This window comes from Cebidichthys violaceus, unplaced genomic scaffold, assembly GCF_023349555.1.
Source record: "Cebidichthys violaceus isolate CVI_PGR_0920_01 unplaced genomic scaffold, fCebVio1.0.p SCAF_13, whole genome shotgun sequence".
NCBI lineage: Eukaryota > Metazoa > Chordata > Actinopteri > Perciformes > Stichaeidae > Cebidichthys > Cebidichthys violaceus.
Genome location: NW_027176296.1, coordinates 2,037,543 through 2,052,164, shown reverse-complemented (window position 1 = coordinate 2,052,164; position 14,622 = coordinate 2,037,543). Strand labels below are relative to the sequence as shown.

The 14,622-nt window shown below is 39.5% G+C and overlaps 2 protein-coding genes across 2 annotated transcripts in view; one reads left to right on the top strand and one right to left on the bottom strand.

The window, feature by feature from the left end:
• Nucleotides 1-549: 549 nt before the first annotated feature.
• cdkn2c (cyclin-dependent kinase inhibitor 2C (p18, inhibits CDK4)) lies at nucleotides 550-5,351 on the bottom strand. Its single transcript, XM_068707106.1, has 3 exons — nucleotides 5,116-5,351; nucleotides 3,586-3,943; nucleotides 550-985 (listed from the first exon to the last, which is right to left on the bottom strand). Exons 1-3 carry the CDS (start codon nucleotides 5,230-5,232, stop codon nucleotides 981-983), a joined length of 480 nt encoding a protein of 159 aa, XP_068563207.1. The 5' UTR covers nucleotides 5,233-5,351; the 3' UTR covers nucleotides 550-980.
• A 2,652-nt stretch (nucleotides 5,352-8,003) lies between these two features.
• The window catches only part of faf1 (Fas (TNFRSF6) associated factor 1), a 58,876-nt gene continuing 52,257 nt past the window's right edge, over nucleotides 8,004-14,622 (top strand). Inside the window, exons 1-3 of the mRNA XM_068707302.1 lie at nucleotides 8,004-8,296; nucleotides 10,608-10,676; nucleotides 13,666-13,712. Coding sequence (XP_068563403.1) covers nucleotides 8,237-8,296; nucleotides 10,608-10,676; nucleotides 13,666-13,712 — 176 coding nt within the window. The 5' untranslated portion in view covers nucleotides 8,004-8,236. The remainder of the gene's footprint in view (nucleotides 8,297-10,607; nucleotides 10,677-13,665; nucleotides 13,713-14,622) is intronic.

Genomic DNA, 14,622 nt, shown 5'->3' with positions numbered 1-14,622 from the left:
CCAAAAAGTATGCAATTTATCTCTCTTACTTTAGTAAATCCTCTCACAATATATATATATATATATATATACTCTTCATGGACATTTTGGATATTGTACATGTCATAACATAATACCAACTTCAGGTAAGCCATCCTTGCTCATTTTCTTACATATAAATTCTTCTCAAGTCAAATGAAGTTATTTACCTCGTAAAATGTCACTCGTCTCATCCATATTGCTCCCTTTTCATTACCATTTTCCTCCTGCTCTTCTTCACTTGTGTGCTCAGAAGTGGACCATAAGCACTGGATTTTTCAAAAATACCAGTTTATAAAAGAATATACACCTGTATGTTTGAACAACAAAACCTATCAATCTGCTGTGATATATTTGGAGAATAAATTGAAAGTCACTTCTGTCTGAAATATGAGAAGGTCACAGGCAGAGCCCTTATTAAAACACCGCCCATACACACACACACACACACACACTGATAAAAACGGGAACAAGTGTGGATTCATTTCTCTCTTTTATTTTATCATATGCTTTAGGCAAATGCCCCCTTTGTACAGTCTTGTTAATCAACCCTCAGTCTCCCACCATGTCTGGTTTGAATTATGTTATAATTTACACTTTCTTAAATGTGGTTTAAAATACTCTTGCTTGATCTACTTAATACAATGTAGTTTACTTTAAATGCACATTTATTTTTTACATACAAAAATGTAAGTAGTTTGTACAACGACCAGTCTTGCTTGATCTAAATCATAATCTGATCAAAATGTCGTCCTCATGATTTTAATTGGGGTTACCAGAATATCAGAGACCCCTCGCATCCTTACAATCGTCAATATTAGTTGAATTACTCCTTCACAGTGTCATAGCCTATGTATACATTATAAGTTTGGTTGTATAACATGCAATGACAAATAAAGAAATATAATATAATCTAAACGTAATGACGATTTAAAGGGTTTGATCTTCATCCTCCTCGTCCTTTAGTCTGTGAGAGAGAAAAACAAATCAGTGAGTTTATGTCACGAATTTATCCTTAAACCAAAACACTAAGCGCAATAATAAATAAGAGTAATAAAATAGGCATACAATATGAGAAATAAACTGCACAGTGCATATATTTTGCCATGACACACAGATCCGAACTAAAAGAAAACAATAAACTTGATATGATTTTTTATCAAAAGGCGGGACCAAATGGGATTTTAAAAGGAAAGGTTCATGCCCCACCTACAGTATATGTCACTACAGTACAGAATATAAAGAGTCCTTTAAGAGGTACAGGTTAGCTTCAGACTGACCCGCTCATTGCCTCACGTCTTAATTAAGTTGTGTCCTCGCGCTGTCAAAACAATCCGAACTCTATACAGTCATTCCGATCAAAGTCCATATATTATTTCATCATTCCACTTCTTTTTCTTTTGTATCTGGTTGATTAATAAATTAGCCCGCTCATGTCTGGACATTTTCACTGTTTTAAACAGGTGTTCAGTTCTTCGGGACACTTTTCAAAAGTCACTGGGCGAAGCTGCGGAGGTTTCTAACCTGTGGCCTATAAAAAGAGTTTAGCAGATTAAGATAAGCTAACGCTCCTGTGACATTTTAACTTATCGTTGCTCAACGTTTTATTTTTCATTCAAGATCAAAACCATGCCAATCACAACTAAAATGTCGAGGCCTTTGTGGACATTTAGAGTAAAACTGGCAATTAGCCTATACTTTGCGGCCTCCGCAGTAACGGTCCACCCGAACGCTCACTTTATTAATGTGCGCTATGATAACGTTGTGCATTCACATTATGCTGCAGTGCATTAACACTGTGCTGATGTGTTTTTTTTTTTTTAGCAGTTCGTTTAGTGTGAGGCAGGCAGGCAGACAGATGCGCGTACACACACGCTCACGAGCCACGCAGAGGAGAAAAGGCTGTAGATAAAAGACTCCACACTGAAAGAAATGTATTCTCCGTCTGTTTTAGAAATGGCGAGCACACACTGTGGACAGCCGATACAGACTTTCAACAATGAGGGAGGCCTAAAGCTGATGCCCAATGTGGCTGGTTAATTAAATGGCTTTAGCTGATCTAAACGTATATTAGATTTAAACTGACCGGTACAAATGTCCTCCCATTATTTATTTGCAGAACTACAACTGGTTGTAGCTAAGTGGTTGTATGGAACTGATAAAGGCCTGAACGGATCTTTTCAAATCAAGTTGTCCATAATATAGGAGCACACAGATAAACTTGTTTTTAATGGCTCTTTTTAAATCCTGATGGTTTAACGGTTGATGTCACACATGTGTGCCTAAAATTAAATAAAAGGCCAAATTCTCAAATGAATACTTCTAAAAACCACTGTAATATAAATAATAACAAATAGGCCTGACATGACAAGCCACTGTCACAGAGCCTGTACTGACATGTGAATGAAAGATAATCGTTCTGCACAATAACAGGATCAGTGGGTAAGGCTCGACTCAAAAAACAGTAGGCTACCGGAATCGAAAGTGAAAGTTTTCTTCATGCTGCTTAGTGGAGATTTACTAAAATAGTTTAGACCCAATATGCTGCTCCACATCAAGTTCAACCGTTACATGTCAGAGAGGATTATCGGTAAGGACAGCTCAGGCTTGTTATCAATACATTATTGCAAATACTGACAGAGAGTCAATGTCTCTCTGTTTGTGCGCAGCCTGCACATAGCCGCTTCTGCTTTTCGGCACGGCAGGCCTTGTGGCGCAGGCTGAACCCACGTTGTCACTATAAACTGATATTTTTCCGTCTTTTGAAACTAGTGTAGTCAGATCGATAACCTTTATTAAACAAGCATCAAAACATGAAAGCATGGCCATAAGCACACTTTCAAATGTGAGGTTGCTAAATGATTCATTGCTTTTTAATGTTACCCTTTCATCTTGAACATACTGTACATGGGGCTGTCAAACATAGAGTGTAATGATATTACAGAATTCAAAGTACGACTGAAAAGGTGGTGGCCAACAAGGCGAGGCGTTAAAAGATCATCATTAAGTTCACTTTAAGCTTCACAGTACACAGAATTTGCATGGCATCTATACAAATGGCTTAATATGGGAGCTTAGTAAGCTGTAGCAAGTATTAAATATAAAGTTGTGGACATACCTGAGCACATTTTAGATCATGGTATAAAACGGATTGTGTTACAATTGCTATACGACGAGTGTTTATAAGGTTAACGTTTATTTATTTGTCATTTTACAGCACAAGGTTGCACAGTAAAATGTAAGTTGTATCCCCTTCACGCTGCACACATAAACAAATATTTACATTAGAATATAATAAAAGGAAATACATTGAAATAAAATATATATATATATACATTCACTAATGTACAAATCTTTGTTTATAGTGGGAATGAGGGTATAGTGCAAACGTGTATTACAACCTTGTGTGTATTATTTACAGTCGTATATCTCCAGCAAACCTGAAAATGTTATTCTGATAAATAAAGTTGTTTGGTTTTAAAGAGTGAATAAATAATATATCTTCAAAAGAAAGACTTGGATGAGCAGGAAGCTTTCTTGAAAAAACTTAGAATGCAGACCACTCACGCGAGCTCAAATAGTCATCGATGTATTTGGCAGTTTCCACCCTCTTGAAGATGTGCGCGAGCTGCCCGGCGGTGTCTCCCGCACCGTTGGGTGCGCGTGGGTTCGCGGTGCATCCGATCAGCAGCCGGGTCGCCTCCAGATTGCCCTCCCTTGCGGCCAGGTGAAGCGGCAGGTTACCCTTCTCATCCACGAGGTTTGTATCTGCCCCGTAGTCCAGCAGCACGCGCGCAGAATCTATATATCCCTCACGTGCGGCGTCGTGCATCACTGTGAGACTGCAGACCGGGTCGCGTAGGTTGACGTCTGCCCCTGCCCCGAGAAGAGCCTCGACCACGGCGGCGTTGCCAAACTTCACCACCTGCACAAAGAAAGAACGAGGAGGAAAGCAAACAGACGAGGATCTCTTGAGTGTAACAGCTGGTCAACACGTGTACAAATATATAGATATAGTAATAATGGCCTATTAACAATCAGAATCAGAACAGTTTATTGCCAAGTACACATACAAGGAATTTGACTGCATAACAATAAACAATGAACACAGTGCAATAATCAAGACATCATTTAAAAATAGAAAACATATTAAAAGTTACAATAAAATATGGTAAACAAACAAACAAACAAACAAACAGATAACAGTACTTAAAACAACGTGGCTATAGGAAGATTGATGCAGTTTTTTTCCCAGCATGAGCTGCATACAAAATGTGCTTTTAAATCAGATTTAGTGAATTACTTCACAGCTGTGATAAAGTTGAAATAAAATTATTATTAGTATTAAACTGATCACTGAGAAGTGGCAATAGTTGGCCTGCTGTAGGCCCATGAAACAAATTTAGGCAAGAGATTGAAGCAGGAACAGACATGTTGTGTAACTGGACAGGACAGGCCCTCACTCACCACCACCATTTTGTTTCTCTTTTCTAACCATCTACCCTCAAGTTTAGCATGCATTTCCTTTATTATCACATCACTACAATGGTTATAGTTATAATTATTATATCTGAATCACTTTTTTGTCAAGATCATGTGCAGAATCTGTGCTGGAAATATACATTCAATTGCGAAATATAGTGACTAAAAGACCTCTTATTGTTCCATTAATATAACACAGATTTACTCACATTAATCTATACATTTATGATTATCTGACATTAAAAAATGAATTTAGTAAAACTATAAAAACGTTTCAAAACGAATTTGATAAACTACTTTGCTATTTACACTTGATGTATTTAGATTAAATATAGCTACAAAGTCCAGACTCCTGTCTGCCATCTGTCCACACATTTCTTATTTTGAAAACAATATATCTATTTAGACTATTTCATGTTATATAATGCTATACAAGGTCTGCTGGATATTTGAGGATAAACTGACTAGGCCGTATCTCCTGCACAACAGCACAATAAGCTAAGGAAGTCAAACAAGCTACTTGTAACACCACAGTTTACAAAAAATGAGCATGAACACATTATTTTTCCCAAGTTTAAAACGACAGAAAAATAAGTGAAAGGGGTTTAAACCAACCTGCAGTGCAGTCCTGTTGTATTTGTTAAAGCCATTAACATTTGCTCCGTTACTCAGCAAAAACAGCACTCTGGGTAGATCTCCACTGGCCGAGGCATTGCAGAGTAGGTCAGCCATTCTTGTAAAAAAGATTTATCTCGTCTTTTTCTATTTTTTTTTAATGATCTAAAGCAAGGTTTCTGATGCTGTGCTGTGAACACATGCTCTGCCATCAGTAAGCGTATACATATTTTGTAGGCCCCTCCCTCACCCTGCACACTGTAACAAATGTTAACCCTTAAGAACCCACGGTGACCAGTTGGCACTTTCAGAAATGTGTTCCATGTGGTCCATTTAGTCTGTTTAATACCCACTACAATTTTCCTTTAAGGAAAAATGGGTTTGGGTTCTTAAAATAATAAAATAAAGTAGCTTCTATTGAAAATAATGTTTGGGGGTCAAATAGTTCAAATAGTTTTACCCTATATATGAATCATATATGTAGGATATGTATCTGATATATATATTATCATGTGTCAGCTTCTCTCCAATGCTAACAGGCTAAACAACGATGGTAAAGGATTCTAATACTTTACTTTTACCCAGCTGCCTCCAAGAATTTGAAGAAATGCGTTTTACACAAGGAAACGTGTAATACCTTTTCCACTTCCACAGCTTATATTCGACTTATGTCATAATGGTGTTGGTACTCAATCAGTATCCAGATGGGCAATATACCATCGAACTATATGACCTGCGTTTCAACTTCAAATACAAATACAAATTGATTAGCATCCAATTACTTTAAGATGTATAAATATAAAGTAACGTTAGTTATGCATCCCGTTGGAAAATGAATTCTGCCACCTCTGATTGACTGGCACACAAAATGTTGATTCACTTTGACGCAGGTCATGACGCAGTCGTTTTTCCACGTGTTGTAAGAGCACCATCTACAACAAATGGCTATTATTCTATACCTAGAATATCACATACGTGCAGCTATAATAACGTCAGTGATTTCATCGTAAATCTGTTGGATTGGTTATTGACAGCTAAAACACAAGCTATTCTTCAGTGTTGACCAGTGAAAATGCAACACAAAAATAACAACAAAACGAACACAAACTGGTTACAAAATGGTTACATCCTCGCATGTTATCAAAAGATGTGATGTCATTCAAAGTCACTTCCTGCTCTCCAGATGATTTGGCCAAAATGTAAAAAGTGATTTTCTGTATTCGTCTGCTATCATGTTATAAAACCAGCATGCACGGACTGAGAGACGCAGAGACAGACGCACGATCTGCCCCAAAGACCGCGAAATCACTACGAGATCCCTTTTTATTTTCAACAGTAGACCCACCTCATGTGATGCTCCTCCATAAACGTACCAACGATGTCCGTTTGAATTCTGTCAAAATTCGCTGCAGGCTAAATGTCCGAACACAGCGAAGCTCCTAAAATATCACTGATATCACAAAGTGTGGTTGAAGTGTGAATCGAGCTGTGGGAGGCAGGATGTCTGCCTTTACAGTTGAACGGAGAAGCTACATTTTGAATTACCCACCCCGCAAAAAAAATGATGGCGTGATTGGATAGGAGCTAAATGATAGGCGCGACGCTGCCTGTCTGAAAAGAGCGTAATCACGACAAAGCATTGGCCAGAAAGATGCCCGCATTCACTGCTGCGAAACAGAGGACTGTATTCCAGAGAACACAGTGGCGTTGTAGCATATCGATATAATGCGTGTCCGTCTTCATCTGTACTTATAAGTTCCAGTGAAAGAGCAAGAGAGGCGTCATCCTCTGATGAGCAACATACTGTATATGCTGTCCCCTTTCACAATGCCGCCCTCTAGTGTCCGGTCTTGCTTTCGTCTCTCTAAGCCTGGCTGACTACAGAGCTGAGGGTCAGCTGTGTTCATACCAGTGATTTACTGTATTATACTCACATACAGAATTCATGCGCCAATGTTCAGCCAGTAGAGCGATCATCGGGACATGCGCACTTTGAGACGTACAACAACTTTTATGAAGGAGATAGTCCGATATAGGTTACTGTATAGGCTTATAGCACTGCAGGGAGAACAAATGCTAAGGTCAAATCGGGTCACATGTCGAGCGCTCTCAGTGGTAATCGGCATCAACCTGCAGGTACGCAAAATGGTGCGTATTGTGGCGGTGCGCATGGACACAAATGTTGGACTTGCGCTTTTTTTTAGGTGTCAGGGATCAATCTGGGCTGAGTTCAGTCAATGGCAAACTGGCATGTGTCGCCATACGCATTTATAATTGCGGAAAGTGTGTTATTGCCTGTCATTTAAGCGGCAGGGCAACTGCACCTGCACTGTTTGATGTCTTGTGCACATTTTCAATCCTCAAGTTGACTTTAATATTTGTCTGACGATACATAACCAGTGTAAATTGCATTATGCATTTATACAGAGCGCTCTATATAAATGTATCTGCTGCACCTGATGGGGCACCAATAGGCCTACACACACACATCATGTCCAGATTGTTTACTGGCCAGCTGTGGCTTTGGTCCGTGGCTCTCAAAAGTGGGATGAGAATGACTACAGGCAAAAAATACACAAACGTGGAAAACTCAGGCTTTTAGAATATTGCATATGTATTGTAGCCTATAACGTTAGTCTCCGTATTTTGAGTTAGCCCATGTAAATCATTTGAATGTACTAACTATGCAGGCTCATTTGAATGTTTAAGTACAGAGTGAAACGACGCCTCTAAACATATTGATATGAGAAAAAGGAAACATGGTCTACGGTCTTTTCCGTGGCGACAGACGGTCATGTTGAAAACTTCACTTCAAGTATCGACCTCACGTCCTCGACTCGAGTTTTTACAACAGCTGCAGCCACTTTACGTCAGCCGTAAAGCAATGGACTAGATGACAATAATGATAGGAGATAACTGAACACTGTAACGTTACTTTACAGATTTTTCTCCACCCTGAAGCGGTTGAATCCCGATCAAGTTTAATATTTCCAACTTGCCACACTGTCCCTCGTCGCCCCGTCTAAGTGAAGAGCTTTATTACCACTCAGTGTCTCCTCTGTGAGGCGAGGAGAGCGACGGGAGCCAGTGGGAGAAGAATTGCTTTTAGCCAGTCATTGCCATGGCCTCCGAAAGCGGCGAGAGCAACATGGATAGAGAAATGATTCTGGCCGACTTTCAGGTGTGTCTCTTCTGTTGTCCCGTGTATTATAGTCGGTAGCTCGTTATGTGTTTTGCCGTTGTTGAATTGTCTCGGCGCTATACCGTCAACAACCGTACACAACGACCTGACTGGCGTCGTAAACAGCAGACCCGAGCTGAGCCTTTTGCTTTCTGTGGCTAGCTCACCGAGCTAACTCACTGACAGCTTGCTAACTGATTCTAAAGGAAATTATTTTAACCTGCGAGCTCGCTAACTAGATAGCGGTGGCCCGGATCCAAACGGTGGATATTTAGTGTTTTGTATCGCAGGTTTTTTAAATGTACTGGCCAAGACGTATGACGACAATCGGTGCTAGCTAAAATGATAACGGTGCTCACGTAGACTGCCAACTTGTTTACACAGAGCCAGTCGTCCTGTCAAGGGTTTAAATCCTCGCCATGAACAAGGGTGTCCCTCCAAGATGTCAGGTTTTTAGCCCTCTTTGTAGGTAGAGTGGTATGTTTTGATGATGAGACAATGCGGGCTCCCAATGTATGCTTCCCCTTTCAAATATAGCATCCTGTTATGTTTGTTCCCATGCTTAATGACATCAATACTAACATGACATATGCCCATCCTCTAAAACAAACACTTGGAAAATGAGTCATGGGCCTTGTCTTTGGTGGTGTCCCTCTCGTGGGTTTGTTATTGTAGCCTCGTGCTTTTGAATCAACACCATTCACCTAATAATATTTGACAACAGGCCTAACCAATGCAGGTGTACACGTTTTCCATGCTCTATTCAGATGAGGACAGGCCACAAAACATATGTTGTGTCGTTAGGCTATTGACAAGCCCACCATGTCACATTTTTACAAAGCCAGTTCATCGTGCCCCACCACCTACGACCTACAGTTATTAATAAATAAAAAGAAACATGCACTACATAATAGATAGTTAATATTAAACGCACAACAATATAAATGTCAGCTGACACCAAAAGCTAGATAGCCAGAGACATAAAATCACAATCTACAATTTAAACTTAGATATTGCATGAAACAAAGTCTGTGTTGGCCATTTTTACACATTTACTCTGTGTTGGCATTAAACATCTCAGTTTGTTGTCATCAATGGTGCATAAGTACTTGTCAGCGTTGTCTTTCTTTTGATCTTTTCATTGTGGATGGCAGACGCATGCTACCTTAATGAAATGATCAAATCCTTGGTTTTACTTTTGTTTAGGTTTAGTAATGGTCATCAAAGAGTTCTAACAACTCATCCTTAACAGCTCAGTAGTCCTGTTTCCTGCCCTGAAAGTAAACTTGGATCATTAGTATGCATACTTCAGGAAATGTTTCCCTGCTTGCTACTGCAGTCATCATATTGTAAGATAGAGTGGACAGGAAACACCACCCTGGAGTGTCAGACAAAATATCCACAATCTAACCAATAACATTTGTATCAAGATCATAATGATTTAAAAGCTTTTCTGCAAAAAACAAAACCATAAGACTGCCTTTATAGATGTTTTTAAAACTTGTAAGTGCATTTAATTGCAGAATAGCAGTTGCTTCATTAACTCTTAAATCTGCCCTCTAGCCAAACGGCACATTGTCCGGGTCCTTTCCCCGCTTCTGAAATGATTTACTAAAGACGTTGAGTGTACTGCTCTGTAATCATACATTTAGGTGTTCTGTCTTTGGCACAGTGTTTCCAAGAGGTGGGAACCACATAGCGGAAGATGTCAACGGCTCGGCACACCTTTTTTTTTTTTTTTTAAAGGTTTATCTGGCTCTGGGCCTTTTTTGCACCTGCATGAGGGAGAGAAGCTTTTTAACATGGCTTATGCCAATTTGTTGTCACTTCATCAGAGAGAACGTGTTTTGGTTCTGTCAGCTTAACTAGCACAATGATCAGTTGAAAAAGATAATGCTGCCTTTGTTGCACTTCAGGAAGAATACAAATAGATAAATCTAAGATATCATGAAAGCTATAATTGAGATGTGTGTCTCCTGACCAGTATTATATATATATATATATATATATATATATATATATATGTATGTATGTATGTATGTATGTATGTATGTATGTATGTATATATATATATATATATATATATATATATATGTATGTATGTATGTATATGTATATTATAATAACTGAGGCTGTCGTTCCTGTTACAGGTGGTACCATAGTAGTTCAAATTACTTCTGTCTCGTCTGTTTTATTGTGAATGTGTACTGTTTTATAGGCATCAGAATGTTTCATAAGACAAACTGCTGCAGAATCTTGTACAATGGTTTTCTCTCTTGTAATTCCTCTTCTTTTTCTTTTCTTCTCACAGGCTTGCACTGGAATTGACAACATTGCAGAGGCAATCACTCTGTTAGAGCTTAATAACTGGGATTTAGTGGTAAGTTCATTATCTGCAAGCTTTGCCAGACAGACTTCGACTTCATCTAGAGTACAAGTTCAAGAGGGCGGTCAACATCCAATGAACACACATTCTGTGCAGTTATGCCAAGGCCAAATTATTCATGCATATCATTTTATCATCAGCGAGCATGTTTTGTGAATCAGGCAGGATCTTGGCCACCCACAATGTGGTGACTGTGAGAGAATTGTGTCCTGAGAGGTAGAGTGAATGCTGAGTTGAGAGACACTCTCTGTGAGAAAGAATGTGTTTTGTCAAGTTTGTATTAACTCATGATGAGTCTGAGTAAAGGAGCCCTTTGCCGTGCAGTGCATATTGAAGGGGTCAGTCTATATTTAGACCTGGGCTGGCAGGAGTTCAAAGCAGGCAGTAGCGACAGTCCGAGCAGTGGTAGGACAGACAGTGGGGCCTGGACTCACTGCCCCTGTGTAAATCTGATGACTTGCAATTTCACTGCAGTAGCTGTGTAGTTTTTGTAAACAGTGACAAAACTGATTTGCTTGTGCATGCAGGGGTTGTAGGTAGGGAGTAGGGTAGTTAAATAAAAAAATTAAAGGGATGCTCATGAGCATTGTTTCCCCCAGGATATTGTTTAGCAGAGCAGGGAATTGTTGTCTTGTGATCAATAAGATTAGTAAATAACAACAGTCTAAAAGGTATATGCATGCATTAATTCAGCCGTGAGATATACTGCCATTGCTCTTTTACCCTGAATGTTAATGTTTTATCTCAGAAAACTGGAGTTTTTTCACCCGAGGTAAAAAATATGCAATATAAAAGTAACTCAATCCACTCCTCTGCTGCCTATCTGCATGGTCACTATGCTCCAAAACAGTCATAATACTGCCACAATATGGCTAAAGACATTCTTTCCTTCTCATTCCGTATACACAGCGCACATTGGAGTCATGCTCTTCAATGCGTCAAAATATCTATCCTAGCGTTATCTATCTCAACCAACCCAGTCGTCTCCTTTGGTCTGAATTCTCATTGTAGTTCACTGATGAACTCCCGGCCCGCCACTCAAACAGGGAACAGCCTCCTGATTACATTGTTGTTTACTTAAATTTATATCTTCATGTGGTACTGTAAACTTGTATTTTTTATATAAATGGACTATTTAGGATTACACCCTCTTTTTTTTTTTTTGTAAATAAGCAAACTATAGCCTTCTAACAGGCACTTTTCAAATGATACTCAAAAGCAGATCCGACATCTGATCAACAGTGTTGTGAAACTTAGAAAACAAATGCCTTTGTCAAACTTTAGGTACTTTATGAAGTCTTCACCCAAACCAGTTTGTACGGCTGAACATCATATTGTGGCTTTTAAAAGCTAGATACTTTCCCCACACAAGTATTCTGACTCATCATGGTATGAAAAGTGCACTGATGTGTCACTAACTACAATAACAACAGATCTGGTCTATTCCAGTAAGCTATGACAGTGTGACAGTGAACCAGCAATACTAGGACCCTGAAACTGACGCAGCTAAATGGAATCCAGCCAATAAAGAATAATGGAGCCGAAACCATGATAAAACATGTATTATAAGAAACAAAGGACTAATGTAAAAGAGTTGAGAAACTCAAGGATATTCTTTCCTCAAAACAAAGAAAAAGCTGACTGTGACTGAGTGTCTGCGCCATTCATTTAATAAAAGCTTGAAGGTGCCCTGAAGAGTTTTTGACCTCAATTAGCACCATGGAGTTGATTCTCTGAGCGTCTCCCGGCTTTGTTTATCTTCCTGTGGCGGTAATCAGCCAAGATATGCAGCAGTGCGCGAACAAAGGTAGGGAAGAAGAAGACTGCTAGCAAGTGAATGTGTATGTAAACAAGCCACATGTTTTATGAGTAAGGAAGTACATTCCCCTTGTGTCTTATATTAAGAAGACACAAAATATGATTTAGGGAGAAACACTGAACGGCATCATAACTTAAGTTTGTTTACCAGAAGTCTCCACAGAGCACCTTTAAGGTTTCTTGAACCTTGCCTGAACAATTCTCGCAGCATTATCTCTTTGAAGATCCAGTGATACATCCACCAATACTTTATTAGTTTGTTGTCCAGTGTTAGTGTGAGGCCTTTCTGCTGTTCCATATTTCCTTCGTTCAATAGGGGGATATGATTATGCCAGCACGTAACAACTCACTTCATTTAGCTTGTTTTTGCAGTGAAGAGCAGTGAGTGTTCGAGAGAAATCCAATCAATTGTCCATTCGAACAAAGGCTCAGTGCAAAGCGCTTATTGTCATGTTTGTCCTTTCAGCTCTCTTTGTTTCGACCAGACACCCTATTTGAATATTCCATCGTTCTCTGTCACATTTTGTTAGGTCCTCTGCAGACAGCAAATCTAACATACCCTTTGACAAACATCATGTTAGTGTCAACCAAAATATAGAACATTTTGCCTGGTTACATGTGGTCTGGCTAGGTGTTCAAATCAGTCACCTTTGCAGGTAATCTGTCCTCGTATATAATACATAATAAAAAAGATATTTAAGTGGCGGCTCAATTGCAAATTTAGTTTTATGATTGTGGTTAAATATTACTGCTGATAATATAGCATCATTCTTTTTGACAAAGTGTGTTGCAAATGTAGCTGTTATTCCATGTTTGTCATCCTGTTCTTTACTGATTTAAAGATGGGATGTGTTGAACTTTATGTAGCCCAGTGAACAGTCGACTGTTTTCTATAGAAAAGAGTTGGAAACTGACACAATACAGAAACTAAAACAAGAAAATTAACTGTGGGGGGAGACCGTGGCTAAGTGGAGAGGAGTCCTTCAATCAGAGGATCGGCGGTTTGATTCCCTCCTCCGTCTAGTCGCATGTCAATGTGTCCTTGGGCAAGACACTTAACCCCAAAATTGCTCCTGTAGCGGTGTATAGATAGATACTGAATTGTAAGTTGCTTTGGATAAAAGACTGTAATGTAATGTCTAATTTACCTCCACTTTCATTACAGGCAGCCATCAATGGAGTGATACCGCAGGAGAATGGGATTTTACAAAGGTAATAATAACCATGTTGCTAAACATTTATTACTTGATTGTACGACACTGAACATGCATATCATTGCACATCATGCACTGTGGTTCCTTCTGGTGTCTCACCACAATGATCGATGATCATGACAATGCCATGGAAATGGTTGGTGTGGCAGTGGGGATTCACGTCACTGAGGAATATGCACTTATGGCACTTGGCGTGCGTCTACGATGTAGATTAGCATGCAACAACTTTCAAACAATGCAGGAAATATGAAACCAAAGCCCAAATGCATTAGCAGGAAATTTAATTCCATGTTTTCATGAGCTTGGGTTGAGCCATGATTACAGTGAGTATAATTTGTACACCACTGATGAGAATACATTTACTGTTTCACCACTTCCATGATAAAACACATTATTCATATCCAGCAAATAACACTAACTTAGATGCTACTGAGTTTGGGCAGAGGAATAATATGAAAGACTGCAACTGAAAGGAAAGTTCCTGCCAAGAGTGTGGTTGTACACAGTTACTAAAATAAAAGGTTTCTTTAAGAGGCTTTGAGCCCTTCATTTTCCCTCAACGGTTAGTTTACACTCTTGAATGCACTGGGCTGATCTGAACCCACTCCGACTGGAGACGCTCGGTTAAACCGCTTCATTTTGTGTACACACTTGTGTGCGTGCGCATGCATGCATGTAGTCCGGTGTGGTTCAGGCCCTTGGGCCATGAGAATATTGCCGGTCCTTCTCAGGGGCACACATTGCTGTGAATGGAGACTGGCTGGCAGTGCGACCAGCAGCCAACACATTTACTAAGTGGCTGGCACTGGTTTGACGAGGCTGGCGTTGCCCAGTAAACAGACTCTGATGACGTGACCTGAGCTGGAGCCAGTTGGAGGCTACGCCAACGCTTCCATCTAAAATGCGTT